The 21,550-nt window shown below is 51.5% G+C and overlaps 1 protein-coding gene across 1 annotated transcript in view; it reads left to right on the top strand.

Annotated features, from left to right (window-relative positions):
* Window positions 1-9,875, top strand: part of SH3BP4 (SH3 domain binding protein 4) — an 82,536-nt gene extending 72,661 nt beyond the window's left edge. Inside the window, exons 5-6 of the mRNA XM_080797855.1 lie at window positions 6,955-7,143; window positions 7,861-9,875. Of these exons, the coding sequence (XP_080653981.1) occupies window positions 6,955-7,143; window positions 7,861-8,085 (414 nt within the window). The 3' untranslated portion in view covers window positions 8,086-9,875. The remainder of the gene's footprint in view (window positions 1-6,954; window positions 7,144-7,860) is intronic.
* The last annotated feature ends 11,675 nt before the right edge of the window (window positions 9,876-21,550 follow it).

The following is a 21,550-nucleotide window of genomic DNA, read 5'->3' as shown; positions in this document are numbered from 1 at the left end:
CTGAGACTAGGAGAGGGCGAGGTTGGTGTCATACCATGTGACACGCCCAGGCCTCTAGCCACCTGGGAAAGCATTCGCTCAACTCCCCCACAGCCTCTCACAGCCTGGGCTCTGCCCCCCTCTCCCAACTATGTGCTTCTCGTGGCCTGTCATAGAGCACTGACCTGCAGAAGCTTGACAGTACCCTCTTGGCATCCCGCCTTGCATCTGGTGGACGTTCTCTCCGTGGCAGAAGCATCCTCTGTCTCCTTCCCCATCTTCCCAATGGGGACCTGTCCCTGGGCTTCTTCCTGTGGAAACTCTTGTGATTTGGTCATTAGCGTTCCTTCCTTGCTCCCCCAGGCTCCACACACTCTTTTTGCCTCCTGACTTTTGTAAGAGGTGAGTCTCAGTGCCTCAAAATTTCTGCCACCTGTGCTCTCCCAACCGCCATGCGGCGAGAGCAGCTGTGGGAATGGATGAGCCGGGTATGCGTGTGTCTGAGCATGCCCGTGTTGACGTCGGCATGCCACTGAGGTCCATCCGTGGCACATGGAGCTCTCGGCTGTCCTGGGAGCCAGGAGCCAGAAGGGATACAGTCCACTGCTGGCTGGGGAGAGGCGGGGCTGCATCCCCACCCGCTCCCTGCAGGAGGCCCCTCCCCTTGCCCCTGAGCTGTGGCAAACCCAGCAAGGCCGGTGTCCCCTTGGATGGACCGGGCGCAGTGGGCAGGAGTGCACATCCCTCTCTGGGCCCTCGAACTACGATTCGCTATAGGTTATAAAATCGGGTGCTTTCATGAACGTAAACAACACTGATGGCTCCTTCATTACAGCCTAAGACGCCCTCACCTCCAGTGGCCGGAGGTGGGGAAGGGAACAGTGGGAGCAGCCCTTCCCAGCTGGGGAGGAGTGATGACAAGGGAGGCCCTTTGCTTATCCACATTCCGCCATCTCCTTTCAGGTCTTTCCAGACTTAAGTGGTGGCTCTTCCTCTTCCATGTGGGGGCCTTCTCTGACAGCACATGTTTTGGGGGCCGTCCCTGGGCTCCCGTCCTGAGGCATGGGGGTCTCTCCCTGCCCTAGCCGGGTCTGCTCAGAGGTTTGCAGTGTTCTCCCTCATTCGTCTCCTGGACTAAATCCGTTGCCAGTCTGAGAGCGGCTAGATTAGAATGTCGGCTGAACGTCTGGAAATCACAGGCTGATTTGTCCCCGTGTGTTTCAGGGGTCGCTGGAAGCCAGGTTCCATTTCTCGCCATGCTTGAGTCTCTGAGCGGTGGCTTCCCGCAGCCTCGGGGGGTCTGCCTACCCTGCGGCCGTCACGGCCCTTCACGTGGTGGCACGGTTTTCCGTTCAGATGGGACTCCCTGGTCTGGAAACAGTGAACCCACGGGAAGGGGTGAAGGTTTGGGATTGTAGGTTTGCAGGGAGATGGGAAGGGAGAACATCGTTCTGTCCTCCCGCCATCTGAGGGGGGTCAGGCCTGTGCCCACGCTGCTCCCTCAGCCTGGAACTCTGCCCCGCGGACTCCAGACAGAGGCTCTTCACATCCCCCAGTGCCAGCCCACAGGTCGTGCCCTCAGACCTTTTCCGTGCCCTGCTTCATCGGCCCAGATCACTGTCTGCGCTGTGCTTTCCCCAGACCCAGATGGCCTTGCTGCCTCGAGTTCGTGTTCTTGCTCTTGACCTCATCAGATATAAACGCCGCAAGAGACAGGCACGGGAAAGACTCAGACGTTAGAGGAATTAAAGAAAGCATGAACGCCCGCCCGTCGGGCCCCAAGAACCTGAGCCGCATCCTGTGGTCAGACCGTGCTTCTGCTCTTGTTCTCCGGGTGCCTTCCCTCCTGCCATCATTGCATGGCTTTGAGGGGCATCTTGCACAAGCCCGTGGACTTCCTGGTGTGCCCCTGCCTACCCTTTCCCACCCAGACTATGCAACCACCGCCAGGGAATGCCGCCCCCCCGCCCCGCCCCGTCCCCTTGCCTTGTGGTGGAAGCCGCGACCATTGGTGCCAGAGGACGGCCACCCCGCCGACTGTGCCCCCCAGGCCGGACTGAATGCGGCGGGGAGGGGAGGGGCAATGCGGGGCTACTGCAGGGAGTGGGCAAGATTGGCACTGAGTGAGGCAAATAGCCAGGGTGGACGGAGCCCCGGGAGACCTCTGCCGGTAGGACTTGTGGCGGCGTGTTGGGGAGAGGTCAGGAAGGGGTCCTCAAGGATCACTGAGTGGAAGGTACGGGATGGAAGCTTCTTAACACAGAGCAAAGAGGAGCCGCCACAGACAGCAGTGCAAGTGTTTCCGAGCTGCCTGTGTGTGCAGGGGTGACGCTGGCTCCTGGGCTTCCCAAGGGCACGGGTCCTTGATGTGAGCGAGGCATGGAGTGATGTGCATGAGTGCAGGACACGCTTGCCGGGAGCCCCCTGTGTAGACCAGGGAAAGGTGAGCAGGCCCGAGGGTGGGGGCTTGTACTGGTGCAGAAGCCCACTCGCCGAGGTGGGGGGCTGCCAGGTTGAAGGCACAGCGTGAGCAGGACCAGGGTCCCGGAGAGCAGAGATGGGGGCAGACAGAGACCACACAGTGATCCAGGAAGGTTGGTACGTGGGGTGTGGGGCCACCCGCACCGGATCACACTCGAGCTTTGCTCTGTAGGTACAGAGAGGGGTACAGTGTTTAGGAGAAGAGAAGGGGAGCCAAGCTGGATCCAGGCGCATCCCTGCGCCTTGCCACACCCCACAGCCCGTGAGCCCCTCGAAAGCAGCTGCCCGTCCCGCCGGGAACCCCGCTCCAAGTATCATTCCCGCAGAACATCAGGAGAGCGCCTGCGGGCGGAGGACCCCATTTTCTAGATACTCGTTTCTAGATCTACGTGTATTAGGGGAGACGAATGGGCAGCTCCTTTTTATCAGAGGTGAGAGGTGCAGCCAGATCCGAGGACTGCCGGGCGGGGCCGCCCTTCCAGGTTGGTGCGGAGATTGCCTGGGCCGCTCAGCCTCCAGTCCGCTTCTCACGCTTCGAAGCCATCAGAGGGGCGCCTCTTGCAATCAGGCCTTCCGTTTCTGGCTGCAGTGTGCTTTCCCCGCTCCCGTGCTGGTCGGCCGCGGGGCCCATGGCCACTCTTTCACGGCATCATGGGTGAGAAGCGGTGTTTTCTTGCCGCGGGCCCAGTGGTGTGGACCTTAAGAGCTTCAGGGGCCTGTGTTTGCACAGCTGTCTTGGCTCATCCCAGGTTTTGTTTGGTCTTCAATGGAAAATGGTTTTGTCGCTGGGGAGTACACAGCTGGGAGTGACAGGAAGTGGGTGGCAGGTGCTGTTACTGTGGCGATGGACTGTCCCGAGACCCCTCCTCCCATTTGCCAACCTTGGGCTCCCCGTTGGGACCTTTGTTTTCTTCACGAAGGGGAGGAAGCAGAGCCTGTTCCTTGCTCTTGGGACGGTGAAATTCTTCACCGCGTCTTCTGCTGCGTCTGGTGCCAAACACGTGCTTGTGTGTGTTTGTACCGGGAACTATGACGGCACTGAAGGAAAGGGCTGGCTGGGGAGGGATGGGCAGTTGGCGAGGGTGGGGAGGGAGCGAGGGCAAGGAGGGAGCAGTCATGGGCGTGGGCAGGCCTGCCGAGGGGAGGGGACGGTGTTGGGCGCTCAGGGCTGGGCTGGAGCCGCTGGGCATCTGAGTCCAGGGGCGGACTCTTTGGAGAAGGTTCTCTGAGAAAGAGAAGGTTCCTCTAGGACACACATCAAGGGAAGGGCAGCTGTTTCCAGGAGCGGAATAAAGCCCAAGCTGATGGAAATGAGGGGTGAACTGGGAGATTCGGGGGCTGGGGTGGGGCTAGAGAGGACGGTGTGGGGTGATTCTCCGAGAGTCAGGCGAAAAGCCCCTGATCCCCCCAGAAAGAGGGCAGTTAGCTAGCCACTGCGCCTGTGGGGGTTCCTGGGGATCTTCTCATGTTTGCATGTCTTGGGAACAGAAGCATGGGTGGGAGGACCATACAGCAAAACCGAAAGGATACCTCATTACTCTTTTCATAAGAGTAATTCCTAAAACGGGGCCTGGCAGACTGGCTCCTGGCCACCTGCTTTCGTAAGTGAGGTCACACCGGACTGAGCCATGCCTGCTGCTTCCCACACCGTCTGTGCTGCTTTAACCCCACACCCGCCGATGCAGGGGCTTGTGACAGAGACTGCAGGGCCCGCAGAGCTGAAACCTCTGCCCTGTCTAGCGCTGGGTCTAACAGGTTTGGCCACCTGGCTCAAATTCCCGTTCGCTCTGTCAGATTGCTGCCAGGGTCAGCCTCGTTTCAAATGGGATTTTCTGGGATTACCTGCGGGCATTTGCGTGTGTGTGAAAATTAAAGAGGAAGCTACGGGGAAAGGAGCCCGAGCCTCCTGCTGGAAGCTTTCCACTGCTAGGACCCGGTAGCACCCACAGTATGCCCTTAAAAAAAAGCCTAAATGCCCCATGGGTGGTGGTGTGGCTGCTCTGGGGCCATTGAAACCCGCACTGGCTCATCCAAGTGTGAGCAGAGCTGAAATTAGTAAATGAAGGTGCCTCCGTCCTTGAGTTCATCCTGCTCCTCACAGTGGAGCCCTGGTCCTCGCCTGTGGCCCAGGGGACAGAGCCATTGTCATCACTCCCGCCAGGGACGACCCCAGTAGGAAGCGTGACTCTGGTGCATTGTTTCCTAGAAAAGGAGGCCGCCTCCAGAGCTGGGATGCCACGGGCAAAAGCTGAGTGCAGACGCGGAGGGACTGACCGTCTGCTCTGTCGGGGAGGGGACCCGCTTGCCTCAGCACCTTTGGGGCTCCAGCCTCACCACACTGCAACAATTTAAATCCAGAGTCCGACCAGGGTATCACACGTCCCCCTGCCACACACAGGGACATGCGTGTGTTTAGATCCTCTGAAGCACGGATCTACTAATTTTTTAGTAGATCAGTAGTAAATCTACTGATTTTTTTTTTAAACAACATCACTTGAATGCCTCAAAATTCAGAAAAAAAGGGACCCTTTTCTGAAATATATAGAGTTGAAAAGTCACATAGTCCAGACCCGTGTTTTCTTTGGTTCCGTCCCTGACGTCGAGGAGTGAGTGAGTGCCCGCAGAATTTGGGCAAAGGCCTGCCTCCACCTCTGTCCCCTCAGGGACCCTGGACAGGCCACCTGCAGGTGTCGGGCCTCTCCGTCGCTCTCTCAGCTTTGTCTGCAAACTGGGGTAAGCCTGGCGCCTGCCTCACAGGGGTTCTGAGGAGTGGATGAGCCCCTGCCCGGCTCACCCTAGGAGATCAGTCCTCTTGGCTTATTCCAGAGCACAACAAAACCAACCCAAACAGGACCACGGGACCCTCACGCCCCCTTCCGGCCCGCCGCAGTTCCAGCTAGCCGCCACCAGAGGGACCCATCACCCCTGCTGCAAACTGCAGAGGTTACAGGGCTGGGGCGTGCAGCTCAGGCGTTCGGCCAGAATGCATTGCCAGAAAAGTCACCGTTCCTCCATCTTGCTAAGCTCCCCCAGGGTCAACATGAAACGTAGATGGGGACACCCCGTCTCCGTCAGGGACCCAGCAGACGGTAGCTGCGTTCAGTCAGTGCCGCCCGCCATCTTCGCAGAACAGTGGACAAAGTTCTCACAGGAGCTGCGTGTCCGGCTCAGTCAGGAAGGGGCTGCTGGGCTGGTTGTTCCAGCATGTGCTCTTGGAGTCTTGGAGCGACAGCAGCAGGTACCCAGACAGAGCCCAGAAGGACAGAAAGAACACCAGGTGACTTGTTCTGCTTCTAGCCTCTCCAGGCTGAGGCTCACCTGTCCGAGGGCCCGGGAAACTGTCTCCAGGGGGCCTTTGAGGCCCTTTTGCACCTCACGGTGGGCGGACCTGGGGGCCTGCTGGCTTGTGCTGGCTGATTTGGTTTTGTTATTTAAGACCCCGACCCGGGGTCTCGCAGAAGACATTGGACTGTTGAGCTCTGCATTGGAAGCTTGCATGATCTGGCCCCTTTCCTGGGAGGAAGCTTGGGGCCAGGTGGGGATTTGGGCCAGGCTCCGTCCCCTTGCCTCCTTCCTTCCCAGGGTGGCGGGCATTTGTTTCCCTCCCGATTCTCTCCACAGTTGGTGACTCCTGTCCTGAAGACACACTAGAAAGTTCTTTCAACTTTGACAAAGGGAGCAATCCTGTTGATTGCAGAAAGTGTTCTGATGGTGGTCCCTTGGGTTCAGCCTCGGGCCTCTCCGTTCTCCTCACCCTCCTTCCACCCTTCCACCTGGGGTTTTACTTTGCCCTAAAACCTGACAGCCCAGATGTCTGTGTCCAGCTGGTGCCCGCAGCACATTCCCCCAGCCTAGCTCCTGGTCCGGTCCCCTGAGCCCCAGGTGTCCGGTCCATCTCAGTGAAGCATCACTGTGTCCAGCTGCTCTGAGGGAGCGGAAACAGGGCCAGCAGCCCCCATCCGCCCTCACCCCATAGGTCAGCATCCTGGGGCTGCCGAGACAACACGTCACAGACAGGGTGGCCCAGGACAACAGAGGCATATTCTCTCCCTGGGCTCGGGGTGTTGGCAGGCCTGCTTCCTCCTGGAGCCCCGAGGGACCGTCTGGTCCAGGCCTCGCTTCTGGTTCCCAATTGCTCCGACAGTCCTCTGGCCTTACATGTCTCTGTCTCTCTCCTTATAAAGACAACCAATCATTGGACGAGGGCTGCCCTAATCCACTGTAAACTGGTGTTAACGAGTGGCATCTACAAAGACTGTTTCCGAACACAGTCTGAGTTTCCAGGTGGACGTGACTTGGTGGGGAGAGTGCTGGCAAACCCTCTCCACCCTGCAAAACTCAATGCTTTCCTTCCATCCTGTGGGTGTCGGCCATGCCGGAGTTCAGGGGGCACTTTCTAGGTCCTAGAACCTTCGAGGGAAAGAGCCCATTGCCCCTGCTTGAAACCGGAGCCTGCCCTCTGACCTGCCCTGTGCCCTGTTCCTTCCTCCGCAGGCCTTACTGAAAATGGACTGCCAGGGCCTGGTGGTCAGACTCATCCAGGACTTCGTGCTCCTGACCACGGCGGTCGAGGTGGCGCAGCGCTGGAGGGAGTTGGCCGAGAAGCTCGCCAAGGTGTCCAAGCAGCAGATGGACGCGTACGAGTCTCCGCACCGGGACAGGAACGGGGTCGTGGATAGCGAGGTGAGCCTGGGCGAGGAGATGCACTCATAGCTCTGTCTGCTGGACAGCATGTGGATGGGGATGAGTGAGTGGACATGAGAAGGGGTAGGCTCTCCCTGAGCGGGGTAAGTGTCCTCCTTCCCAGGACTTGGCTGCGCGTCCCGATCTTCAGGGACCTTCCGTCAGGCGGAGCAGCGCATGAACAGAGCCCTTTGTGGCCACTTCTGCCCGGTCTCTGGCCAGGTTTGTGTTGGCTAAACACCTGGTGTGTTGTGAAACTTGGGTTCCTGCTCAGAGGTTCTTTGTAGTCTCACTCGGTGGCGGAGGTTGCTTTAAGCTTCTGGAAAGTGGGTTCAGGCCAGGAGACGTAGGAAGGAGGAAATCCCAGAACAAGGGTGTCCTTTATTCACGCAGTGAATTTCTAAAGAAATGGCCCACCTGGAAAGTGCTGCAGGGATTTAAGGAGAGAGTCCTTCCTGCTTGCTCAGATGCCCTTTGCTACGTACCTGCTCTTGCACAAAACACCTTTCCTCGGAAATGTGCTGGCTCTGGACAGGGTCTGTTCCTCCTAGTTCTCTGGGTTTGTCTCTCTTTCCAGGGGAAGCATAAATAATGGGCAAAGGAACTGCATAATAGGATCGAATAATAATAGGATCGAAGAATAGGTCAAATCTCTTGCTGTCCACTCATCTTCTCCCCCTCCTCCCTTCTTTTATCTTGGACGACTCCACCATCCAGGCCATGTGGAAACCCGCCTATGACTTTTTATTAACCTGGAGCCACCAGATCGGGGACAGCTACCGGGACGTCATCCAGGAGCTCCACATAGGTCTGGACAAGATGAAAAACCCCATCACCAAGCGCTGGAAACACCTCACTGGGACTCTGATCCTGGTGAACTCCCTGGACATTCTGAGAGCAGCTGCCTTCAGTCCCGTGGACCACGATGACTTCGTGATTTGAGTGGGTTCCCTCACACCCACCGCTGCTCTGGGCCCTGCACCGTCAGTCTGTCCTGGATGCCCACGCCGTCACGTGCAGCTGGGGAGGGAGGAAGGGCCAGCTGCTCAGACATATCTGGGGTCCCTCTAGGGCTGGGCCCACACCCAAGGACCAAGCACACAGCAATGCTCCACCGCCCTCCTCCATCGCTAGTGGGGGCCAGATGGGGGGACCTGAAGGGAATTTCTACTGCAGGTCATTGCCAATCACATAGCTTTCTACTTGTTAGGTGTAAATTTAAATTGAAGAGTCCTTTTTTTAAAGTTTAGGGGGAGGCAGATGAGAAAGGTGGTATCTCATTTTTTTAATGGACCATAAAGGTTTAAAAAAAAAAAAAAACACACACCTTAATAGGAGAGGATGCTGTTGAGGTTTTTATGTTCTATAAAGACCTTTTTAAATTATGTCACAGATGTATATATGTATTTAAAGGTTACCGGGGGCATTTGTGATTCCCAGCCACACTTTGTGTTTCAACACTTAGCACGCGGAGAGACGCTTGTTCAAGTGTTGGACACCTTTTGCTCTCTACTTGTAAAAAAGGGTAAATCAAATAGGAATGTGATTTTCAGTAGATGAGTCCGGCGCTTGCCCATCCTTTCCGAGAGTGTCCTAGGTCCTGCTGCCCCCTCTCGACTTGATTCTCTTCTGTCCCTTTGCCTCGTGTTACAGTAAATGATCAGTAGACCTTCTTCGAGCTTTAGTGGGACCCGAGCCAGCAGGTGCCCATGAGATAAGAAGACAGCTGGGAGCTGGCGTTCGTTCTGGCCCCCACCTGCGTGCAGTCAGTCATTCTTGAGAATGGTGCCATTTGCCATGCGGTGATTCCCGCAGCCGTTGGGCCCCGCAGCCATCAGCCACCGCTGTCCTGTTTCTCCCTGGGGGCGGGGGAGGGGAGCCCTGCACCAGCGTGTGCACAGAGGGGCCGGCTGCCACTAGCCAGCTCCACTTCATTCATTATAAATTCAGCCCCTGTTCCTTCCTGGCACACCCCTGTGGCCTAGGAAATAACATTTTTTCTGTCCAAGAGAAAGATTAATAGGCTCCAAGCAGGATGAACGTTTTCCAGAAAGGAAACTGTTTCCCACCGAAAGTCAGGGACTCAGAGCGTTGCACTGATGCCCTTAACAGTTGCTGATCAGTGTGGCTGTGCGTGGGCACACGGTGCTGGGCTCCGCCATCGCGCTGTGGTGGTGGCAGCTTGGCGGGGGGGGGGGGGGGGGGTACGGGACAGGACTGAGGAACTACCTGGCAGATCGAGAGGGATGATTCTGGGTATGTGCTAGGACACACAGCCTGCTTGTGTGGCGTGATGGTGGGCCACTTGGGATTCCTGGACCTCATTCTCTAAATCTGCTGTCTTGAGATGTGTTATGTTAATTACCTAGTATGATCAGTGGGTGATCCCTATTGGGCTGAAACATTCTTAGGTATCTGCTGATTCAGATCCTGAAGATCAGCTGGCTAGGAACACACAGAAAAACACTATGTTTTTTTATGCTGCAAGAACCAGGACACGCAATTCCCCAATCATCCCACGAAGTCACCGTAAATTCCACTTCTCTCTTCCACCATCATTCTTTCAGAGGTTATCTCTCGCCTTCTCCCCAAAGAAGAAGCAAAACCAGTCGCACCTTAAACCGTGGATATTTTTCCTCAGGGGCTTTAAATAGTTTCCTATGCAACATGTCTTGTAGCACAAATTAAATTCTACAAAAGTTGCAGTAAATTTTATTTGGATATTTTAACCTATTAAGTGTGTGTGTGTGTTTTTCTGTACACAACCAAACTTTAAATAAAACAATAAAACCTAGTGAAAGCATCTGTGCATAACCGCTCCCTTCCCAAAGAACCGTCCCTCGAGGACGGTATGACCGTTGGTTCAGCAGATGACTTTTGTATTTTTACCGAATATTCTGTAGTCTGGTCTAAGAAGCTTGGTTAAAATCTCTAGTTCTGGGATGCCTGGGTGGCTCAGTTGGTTGAGCGGCTGCCTTCGGCTCAGGTCATGATCGTAGCGTCCTGGGATCGGGTCCCGCATCGGGCTCCTTGCTCGGCAGGGAGCCTGCTTCTCCCTCTGCCTTTGCCTGTGCTCGCTCGCTCACTCGCTCTCTCTCCCCCTCTCTCTCTGACAAATAAATAAATAATATCTTTAAAAAAAAAAAAATCTCTAGTTCTCCAGACACCTGGGCGACTCAGTCAGTTAAGCATCCAACTCTTGACTTTAGCTCAGGTCTAGATCTATCTCACAGTCATGAATTCAGGCCCGGTGTTGGGCTCCCTGCTGGGCATGGACCCTACTTAAAATTAAAAAGAAAAAAAAATCTCCAGTTCTTTATTAATGTTAATTCTGATATTCAAAGTAATAGTCACATTTGCGTGTAAAATTATGGTGTTGGCAGGTGTTTTTGAAGACCAAATATTCAGGAAAAGGATTTGGTTAAAAAAAATTTTTTTTCCTGAGAAGAAAACAATTTTGTCCATAATAAATTCCTGGCTTGGTCCTCACTTAACCGTCATAGAGTCATGTCACATGGGGCAGGAGCCAAATCGCTTGTGATCACCAAGCTCCCCATGCCCTTTGTCACCTGGTCTGGCAGCCAAGCCCAGACTTGGTCCTGGGACAGCCTTCCCCACGAGTGGTCACCAGATCCCAGCACCCTGTAGTCTCCCGTGCATTTCTCCTGCCACAACGGGACCTCAGTCTTTGCCTTCTCTCCCTTTGCTCTCCTTACTACTCACTACTCAACACCCTTCCCGCCACCTGGCCACTCCGCTCCTGCTTCCTGCTCACTCTCACGCTTGGCTGTGCCCCCCGAAAGCGTTCAGCAGCAGAGCTGCTCCCTGGACCATCTCCCACAGTCCTACAGTCCTCCCTCCTTGCCTTTGAGCTGTTCCCCATGCTAGAGCACCTCTCCTTTCTTCTCCATCAGCCACACTGAGCTCCTTGAGGTCATCGAGCATCTGAACGAGTTACTGAACCCCCAGAGCCTGGTGCCGCGAATGTATTGTGGGAGGGAATTGACTGTGACTGATAGAAATGGTCCCTCAGCGTGGATAGCTTGGCTATCAGGGGGCCTAGGAGAGGCTTCAGACTGGGTTTACAACCAGTGTAAGACCTATTTGGCCAGCGATGAGGGCATCAGACCCAGCAGTTTGGGAAGTGTTCGAAGGGGAGAACATGGCCGGGATGGAACTCAAGTGTACATCAAAAGCAATTAATTTCCCTAATAGCTCATTTCTGGCCATGAGGGAAACGCTGTCAGTTTGGTCCATGATTTATGCTATAATAAAATTCAATTTTATGTAAAATAGATTGAAATGGCATCATCTGAAACGGTAACCTGAATTCAGGGGAAAAGAGAGTGTCGCCAAGTGCCCAGGCTTTGCATCACACCTGCGGTCTATGAAAGGTTTGCTCCAATTCATCTTCATGATGACCTTGGTTTCAAAGAGGAGGGAAGCAGCCGGAAGTGGGGGGAGCGGCAAACAGGCCCAGCTGGTGCAGTGGCCAGTGCAAGCTCCGTCCACCCCCAGCTGTGCCCTCCTGCCGCATCAGCAGAGAGAAACCCAACAGCACACAGGCCATTGTCTGAGAAGCAGGTGCCCGGGAGCGAGAGGGCAGTGCCACCGACCGCTGGGTTCCAGGGGGCTGGGGGACCAACCGGCAGGGTTGTCCCTCCACCCCTCGCAGGCCTCTGCTGGAACGTGTGTGCGCAGTAGTTAAACAATTTTACAATCTTACAATTTCATGTCCATTTCCCTAAAACCTCAAGTATTTAAAATATTTGCACTTAGCCCAAATTTTTGCTTTTTAAAAAATTTCAGCTTTATTGAAGTGTACTTGAAATAGAAACAAACATCTTCCACTTTGAAGACCCAGGCATTTCCATCAAAGAGCTCGTCCTAGGTTGGGTTGCACAGTACTATAAATGGGCGTCACTACAGAACTGTATTGAATCACTTGAAAGGGTGACGACGATAGACTTTCGCTATGTGTTTTTTGCCGCAATTTTTTTTTTTTTTTAAGTGAAGAAGAGTCCCGGTTGCCCACAAGCCCAGCATTTGGTTATGGAAATCAGGGAGCAGATTGGAGCGGGTACAGTGCAGGACTTTAAACCCTCCCGTGGACCCCTTTGGCAGTTGGATAAAGCTGTGAAGTCCTCGCAAGTAGGTAAACGCATAAAATAAGCAAACCTGGGGCTTACAAATGAAAGCAATTGCATTTACACACAGTTAGCAAAAGGTTTTTTTAATTGTCACGGGGATATATATGCTATTTTAGGCACCAAATAACAACGTAGTAGCAGGTCTCATCCACCATAAACTTACAGAATAATGAGCATTGCAAGTATCTGAGCTGGAGAAATCATTGACAAAATCACAGGGATTCCTGCTAGAGGTCCCTTGCCTCCGCGCATGCCCAGAGGAGCTGCTAATGTTCAGTTACAGGTTTATGAAAATGAAGATGTATTTTTTTTTCCTTATTTAAAAAACCAGGGAGCTCATGGCAAGGAAACTGACATCAGATATGCTCTGTCAGTTGCTTCGAATGGTTTGCAGGATGTTTTCCGCCCCAGCTCAGCCAGAATAGTATTTTTAAAGCTTTGCTCCTCTGATCTGTTACTCTACCTAACAAGGCAGAAGGGAATCGAAGGAATAAACTGGTCGTGTCCGTGACTTTTTAAATATCTGAAGTCATTTTCCTTAATTTCCCAATTCAGTTGCTTTGCATTTTAGAAGAATATCTGTCTAGTCAGGTCCTACGTATGCAGCACAACTCTCTTTGTAATCTTCACTCCGGGGCTCAACAAGGGACAGCCAAAACAGGAGTACGCATGCGGCATAAGCCTCGTGAGATGTGGGCAGCTTGGCGGGAGGGCTGCTCACCCAGTGCTTGTCCTGGAAGCCAGTCTTGGGCACACAGAGCATCAAGGGAGAGAGGAGTCAGCTCCTGGCCCTCTAGTATCTGTATTCCAGGAAGGAAGATGCAGATCTTTGAAATTGAAGGGAGACGGCTGCGTTACTATCGAAGCAGACCAAGAGAAAATTCGAGAAGCCACAGTGCTTCCCCTCCTCCCCCACACACACCCACTCCCATTATATCGATTATTAATGAAGGCTTCTGATTCGATCCCTTCCATTTCTCTCGGGGTTTCTCCTTCGATCCTGGCCACCGCCGTGTCTCCCCCAGACTCGCACCCCCTTCAAGTCATTCTACACATGACCCCAGGACAGTCCTTCTAAAACAAACCCATGCCCCCTCTGTTTCACACCCACCTTCAGTGGCCCCCGTGTTTAAAGGAGATGAACAGGGGCTCCCCCATGCACGCATGGGTCGCTGTTGGCCCTGACGAAGCCTCCACCTGCCCACTCAAAATGAGAGAAATAAGCACAGTGGACTGAGGATTTCCATTCAGACAAATTTATGCAAATCAAATCATTGTTCCTGGTCCTGAGATTAAGCCCTCCGTTCCTTTTTGGTGTTAAAATGTCCTTTATTTTAGTAACTGATAAGGAGAGTAAATTGTAGTAGTGGTTCTTGGCAAAGTAAAATGTTGGCTGATGACAAACATCCAAGCATTTTTTTTAAGACTTGAATTTTTGGACAAATAAGGGAGAAACAACATGAGACTGTCTGTTTCCGTGGCCCTCTGCCCTTGTGGCTGTTTCTCCCAGACCACCCTCCTCACTGTGGTAACAATGGCTTTCTCACGTTCTCTAGGTGCTTGGCGTCTTGAGAACGCTTTCCCTATATTTGGAACCCAGAAAACACAAACTTGCAGCTTCTCTTGCAGCTAAATGCAGGCATGTGACGAGTGGATCTCTGACTCAGACCAGCAACTTGCAGAGGGAGCCGAGGGGGTGGTGAGACGTTCGGGGCAGCCGTGGTCCCGGGTCCTTGACCCTCCCTGACATAGGTGGTGCTTTCCTCATCAGGCCAGTTCTGGACGTCAGCAGGGAGCGTGGCTCCTCTCCCAGCCCTCTGGTGAATGACCTAACTATCTTTGAATAATCCCCTTTCCGGAAGCATCAGCCAGGGCCGATTTCTGTTGCTTGCAAACATGCATCTGGGCTTCTGACAAGTTTTATTCCTTCGGGGTTCTGCTCTGATCATCAGAGTCCCCTGGGAAGTCTTCTCGGATGCACCAAGCAAAACCCCACCTGTTTTCCTGCAGCCCTCTGTCCTTACCACAAATATAATCCGAATCTTTCCGTGCATTTGCACCTTGTGTCCCACAGACCATAAACAAAGCGAGGAAGATACCATGGTGCCCAACTCACACCCAGTAAATTCTCGGGTGCGTGGCTGGCTGAATGAAGAACTCCCCAGGGACCATGGTGGAGCATCCAGCTGGAGGGAGGCTACACACTAGGGCCTGAATAGCTTTGTGTGTTATTGTAAGGATCTCTTCTTATCAAACAAATATAAGTTTTACAGGCAAGTCTATTCTGGATATTTTTCTGGAAGTTTTATCTCTACTCGTTTTAGTTCACCAGTCTTCCCACTGTGACATCACGTGTGTTCAGCTCAGCCGAAACTCACACTTGGAATAACAAGTGTTTGCGTTATGGTTCGCACATCCGTGCCTTTTTCTACATTCCAAACGCAAAGTCATTTCACACCCAAGGTGTGGATGGTCACACCTAGCTGAGGATAGCAGACATGGAGACACTTGGTGAGCATCTGCGGCCCCTGGGGGAGATCAAGTCAGGTCCCCCGACACCTGAGCAAGCAGGGGACAGGCGGCGGGCAGGCGGCACGGTTGCCTGGCAACCCCACCACTCCTGGGGCCCTCCTTCTCCAGAAGAGAAGGGATATGGAGAAGTGACTCACTTTCATTTTTGACTCAGAGCCTGGTTAGAATCAACGTCTACAGAATGAAGACTTTAGTAGAATCCAGGCTGACGAGTCAGCTTCATGCCTGGACACACTGAAATTTACAAATGCAATCCTATGTGTGGATAGAAACGCTGGACGCAGGTATATTCTTTGTGCAGCTGGTAAACTCATAAGGATAGACTGATGTGTTAAAGTATATATATCTTTGGAAAATCAGATTCCAGTTCTCTAGGTCATCTTGCAAAAAAACACCTTTATGTATACCTAATTATCACATTTTCCGGGTGAGAGATGAGTCGAGAAATTAAAGACAGAAAAAGTAATAGATATAGGTGAGGGACGTAGGCTCTTGACCTAGTTAGAAATAATTTATACAGACTTTGGAGATTTATGTCTTTTTCCCAGACCCTGGGAGAGAGCTCTCATTTTTCAAATATTAAGTTTGTGCGAAATACATAGACAGGTACCAATGGCCAGTGTCACGACGCCATATGCAGGATATCCAGAGCTATCCAAACAAAAATAAATCCACTTTGCATTCAGAAATTCATACCCAAGTAAAAGCAACTCCATTTTCTCTTTGTGACATGTAATATATATTCCAAAATGATGCTTAAAATGTTACTGGAGATCTCTGGTGCCGTCCGGCAGCATTTCTCTCTGAGTGAAAGAGCTTTGCCCCACACTCACACTCCCCTTCCAACAAGGCAGGCGACTAGCATCGTTACTTTCAAAATGTCTTCAAAACGTAATACTTTACTTTGTGCTATTCGAACGTTTTGATACTCTTATGTAGGTTTTTTGCAGTCAGTCAGATTACAACAGATGTCTGGTTAAAATATCATTAGTAGTTTGGAATCCTAGATGTCTTCTTTCACCCAAAACTCTGGAAGGAAGTGAAGAGAGTACCATCCTAGCTATCTTGAGAAAGAATTCAGCTGTATAAGATCATTTTTTAGACCGTAATTGCCGTGACCATTCACCTAATTTTTTTTTTCTAAGTGAAGTCCATGGACCACCTGAAGGAGACTCATGGGTTGGGGGCGCACGGGAAGAAGCATATTAAAAATGCAGATTCCAAGGCCTTCCTGGACTTTTAGAATCTGATGCTTGTGAGGGCCCAGGAATCTGCATTTCCCCAGGCTTTCCATCTGAGTCTGAGGTGGGCTAAACTGTGAGGGCAGGCTCAGTTTTTAAGTGTACGCCAAACCCTAGGCAGAAAAGAAAGGGAAGTGATTTCTGTTTCTGGAGAGGAGTGGACGGGCGTGGCTTCTGTGTCGCGATGTCCCCGTACTTCTGGGGCCACAACCCCAGACTCCTGAGCCTCCACACGCTGTCCCACTTTCTTCCACCTCCTGCTGAACTTTAATTAAAATCCAGGCAACTGTTTTCACGGAGGCTTCCCTGATACGAACCGTGTCACAGGCACCCGTAGAGCTGTCCCTGCCCCGGGGGGCACAAAGGGGCCACCAGCTGGTGCTTAGGGGAGTGCGGGCTCCCTGCCCTGGGCCTCCCTCCCTGCCCTGCTCCTCCTCGGGCTTCCTGTTTGGCAGACAGGGACTGCTGGGCCCTGCTGGAGACCAAGCTCCGCAGCCCCGGCCTGAGGTTTGGGCCTCACCCAGTGTTCTGAATTCAGGGGCTAACATTCACAGCCGGGGGTGGGGATTTCCAGCTGCCTCCTACCTCCTCGGGGGACCCTGTGTGGGCAGAAGCCAGTCCTCTTATTTGGTTAACATTGGTGCTGAGGCAAGGACTCTGGAGAAGCCCCTCCTGCTGGCCAGTGCGGGCTCAATGACTCCCATGTACCCGGGAGGTGTAGGGCATTCTTATATGTGTGCACCTGTGTGTTGTACCTGCACAGACATCCAGAAGGATTCTGAGGCAGGCACCCCAGCATCGCTTACCTGGCGTGACGTCTGGCCTTTACACCAAGGCCACCGAGACTAATAACAGCCGACACTTAGCCCCTGCTTTGTGCCTGTCGTAGTCTTAAGAACTTTAGAGATGTCCTTTTTAAGATTTTATTTATTTGACAGAGAGACACAGCGAGAGAGGGAACACAAGCAGGGGGAGTGGAAGAGGGAGAAGCAGGCTTCCTGTTGAGCAGGGAGCCCAATGCAGGGCTCGATCCCAGGGCCCCGGCACCATGACCTGAGCTGAAGGCAGATGCTTAACAACTGAGCCACCCAGCTGCCCCAGAACTTTGAAGATTTTAACTCATTTGATCCTTGCAACATCCCTGTAAGATAGGTACAATTAGCTACGATTTACAGATGAGAAAGTAAGGCGCAGAGAGGTTAAGTAACTTCCCCAATGTCACGCAGCTCTGAAGCGTGGAGCTGAGATCCAAGGACCAGGCAGCTTGGCTCCAAGGCCCTTGTTGTCCCCCTTCCCTGCCACACCCAGGTGATGTTTTCCTGTGAGCCAAAATCCCTAGCAAGAGATCGAAACTGTCCCGTGCATCATTGCAAGTGGCAAATAGCCAAAAATTGTATTTCTGACTTCAGAATGTTTTACGTGGAGATGATAAAAGGTAGAGAGGGTTTGCAACAGGCCTTTCATTTTTAATTTCCTTTGGTCAAGCAGATGTAATTCGTTCCCATTCTGTCCACATACATCAGGGGCGGCCAAGAAGTCAGCACAGAGGACGGCTAAGGGAAGAGTGACTTTAAAATCTGCTGCGATACGAATGTCCATCGGTAATGGGACAGTTAGATGAATTGCGGTACATTTATATAGGGGACTACTGTTCAACCAATACTGTTTCAACCATTCCATTCAAATGGAACAGGCAGATCTGTAATTCTTGGTGCGAAAGTGTCTCCAAGATACAGTAAGTAAAACAAAACTTTTTCATTTATGTTAAAAGTAAAAAACAGGGCCATACACGAAGAACTCTTAGAATGACATTATGACGCTATTAGAATTATGGTTAGTGGGGCAGGGAGGTCGCTGGGGCCTGGAGATCTGCATTTGGGGGAAGAACTTTCTGTTGCATATCTTTTCTGTGCCTTTTGATTTCTTACACTATAATGCTGATATTTTCATACTTCCAAATATTTTTTGCTGCAGATAATAACGTATGAAATGAGAGTAATTTAGAATTGGCTCTGGGGAGAGAATGAATCCCTCAATTTGCAAAATTAAAAAATCGCACAAGTGCCTAATTTGCATATTGCTCATCAGTAAAGTGGGTAAAGATAGGCAGAAAATCAAAATTGATTTATATGCCCAGAACTGGATGTTTTCAGCCAGGGTACCTGGATGGGTTTCCGGGGGGCGTCTAGGAAACCCTCAGATAGTGTGCTGATTTTTTGTTCATTTTGCTCTGTGCATCCCCTTTGGAGGATGTCTGGAGTTTTTAATAGGTTGGTAATTCACAAAACTGTGACAACCACTAGCCTAGAAGCCATAAAAAGATGATGTCCGTGTAAAAGACTATATACTAATCCAGAGTTTTAATGAGTATCCCAGAAGGACCCAGCAGCGTGATGCTAAGTGGGGAAAGGGAGGAGAGCCCAGCACACTGGTCATGGTCCCGTGCAGCCTGCCAGCCGGCACCCAGGGCACAGCCCACCTACAGGCTCTCAACAACCACACCCCATGCATGCCCTACATACAACGTGTGTCATTCTGTCCGTCTGCTGGGACTGCACTTGGCTGCATGCCACAGAAACTAAGAGAGACTATGGGCAAGGGGAGGGGTTCATTTTTCTTACTGACAAGTTAACCAGGATGGGTGAGTGCTCAGCAGCTCATGCTCCTGCTAAGGGAGCCAGCCTCCTTCTATCCCCGCACAGCCATCCTTCACGTGGCTTTGTCCCCTGCTCAAGAGAGCTCTTGAATTTCGAGGTGCCAGGTCCTTTCTCCAGGCAGTCATAAGGGGAGAGGGCAAAGAGCATGGGGTCATCCAGCTAAGCATGTCTCCTTTTACAAGGGAAACGAGAACTTTCCCAGCAATAACACTCAATAAAAATCCCTCGTGTTTCGCTAGCCAGCACACTGTCACACAGCTGGCTCTGGAGGAGAGAGGCTGGGAGTGATCCGCTAGTTGGTTGCAATAACCATAGACCAACAAGAAATCCTGTAAGGAAGAGGCACAGACTCCAGTGGAGATCCCAAATGGAGTTCCCACGTGTGTGCAGAGCGTGCATAGATGGCCCGATTTTCCTGCCGTGAGCTGGCAAGCATGGATGAATTGGTCAGTTGGCCCTAAAAACAGGCCTAAGAGCCTCATTGGGAACGTGCATCCAGGGGTTCTAACTTACAGACCTGCATTTCTCAGTGCCATTGGCATCAAAGATGAATACAATTACATGACTTTAAACTCATCACTGTAATTTCTGTAACAGGGACTCACACAGCAGGGATGCCATAAAGGATTCCTGATAAAAGTGAAACGCTTTTTCCTTTTTTAAGTTCTAATGGAGATGTAATTGACACAGCACCATACACATGTAAGGCTTATGAGTTAAATGAGTCAGGTTTTTAAGTTTAAAGCCAAATGCATTTTAATAAAACCAGCATACCGTGAAACAGTCAACAGGGTTTGGTTCGCTTGGAGTCACAACCAGAGCTCCAATTCGGAATAAACTGAGTGCACCTGTTATCAGCCAAACACTCTAGGAGCCTGGCCCGCCTGCAGATTCTGCTCTCATTCCTCACTGTAAAAAAAGCAAGGATGCCTTTTGTCTGAGCTCTTTTCCTAGATATGACCAGATACCAAAGCTCCTCCTAACTGAGGGCAGGAGGCCTGGGGTTGGGGCCTCAGCAGGGAATGAGCCTGTGAACAGTGAGGTGTTTTGACTAGAGAAAGTGGGAGCCGGAAGTGATGTGATGTAGTCTTGAACCAAATGGCCGAACAGGTCTTTAAAGTTAGAGACAGCGACTACCCACAGAAGCAATAGATCCCCCCTGACACAGGATTGGAGTCCAATGAAGTGGTACTGACTTATCATCACTGTGACATAGTCTTGAGTTCTAACCAGAAGTGTCCTCCTTGTGGACTGGCAGCCAGCCTCCTGGGATCACACCTCCCACCCCTGTCTCTCTCCCGACCCCAGCTGCCTACAGTCCAAGCTGCAGCATCAAACAGCCAGAGAACTTCTCAGCTGAGCTGGCTTTTGGGGATGTTTTGCTAAGAAATGTCTGCAACCCACCGAGGAACAGTAACGTCTCAACAGAAACTAAGTATGAATATAAACCTAGAGCCCTCCTCCCCTTTGGAAATCTTCCATTTTCTTTAATATCACTCTGAAGCTTTAATTTGGAAAATCTTGTATTTTAAAGTGATGCGACTGGAAAGCCACCTTCAGGTTTTCCCTCCTGTCCATGACAACGTAATATTTGTCCTGAACATGAAGGGTTTATCAGGATCCAGATTTAATACAGGAGGAAAAATTGTTTGGGTCTATCCTTGCTGAAATACCCACAGTTTAGGCAAAAGAGTGAAATTTTATTTTCCAAAAGAAAAAATACACTCTCAATTGCATGGTACTTGCCCCGCCCTCTGGAGAAATGATTGGAGAATGAGTTCTGACAGAGCTCCTCTTTCATGGTTACCCATGACACTATTTTTAAACTCATACAAAGCATCTTTGATTTATGTTTTCTACACGGAGACTAACATTTGGGGAAATATCAGTTCTTTCATTTAGTTTTAGTTTCTTTTTTTTATAATTTAACATTTTTTACTTTTTTAAAAAATTTATTTATTTGACAGACAGAGATCACAAGTAGGCAGAGAGGCAGGCAGAGAGAGAGGAGGAAGCAGGCTCCCTGCTGAGCAGAGAGCCCGATGTGGGACTCGATCCCAGGACCCTGGGATCATGACCTGAGCCGAAGGCAGAGGCTTTAACCCACTGAGCCACCCAGGCGCCCCTAGTTTTAGTTTCTGAAGATGAATTTAAATCTGTGTTTCTCTAACATAAATATTAGTTGCTTATTGCAGTTACGGTATGTTAAAGAGGTAGATTTCATGTGGTCTGATTCTTTAGGGTATTTTGAAACATTCTCTGATGCTTGTGAGTCTTTAAAATGTCCCTATGGGAGCTGCATAAAAATTAAAGAGCTAGGCAATAAAAAATGTAGGAGCTGTAAGTGCTCTTGCTGGGGCTGCCCACAATTGTTTACTGGGGGGTCTGCACAGCCTGTCCTCACGTGCTCTGCTTGCTCTGAGAAGAGGCAGCCAGAACTCTCCTCTCTGGATAGATGTGGGAAGACCAAAATGACATCTGGTCAACCCAGAGAACAGTAAACTTCAGCAGAGACCTCCCGAGGACGACAGGAACAGGAGGAACAGGAGGGTTGCGTGTGAGACCTGCTCTCAGTTCTCTGACTCCTCCCAGACACACCCAGGGTCCCTTCTTTGGAGATGGCTTTCTCCCTTGCACCCCCTGGCACTTCCCTGGGAAGCTCCTTCTCTAGCACCTCTCTAGGGTTCCCCTACAATCCCCAGGCTTGGCCAGGTTTCTTCATGAACTACTGGTAGATCCGTGATCCTTTCCCCCCAAGAACTTACCCTACTTTGTCATTTAAATGTCTCTTAACGTGGGGCACCTGGGTAGCTCAGTGGGTTAAAGC

Source organism: Martes martes (genome assembly GCF_963455335.1).
Source record: "Martes martes genome assembly, chromosome: 3".
In the NCBI taxonomy this organism is placed as follows: domain Eukaryota; kingdom Metazoa; phylum Chordata; class Mammalia; order Carnivora; family Mustelidae; genus Martes; species Martes martes.
This window is presented reverse-complemented; position numbering and strand designations above follow the sequence as displayed.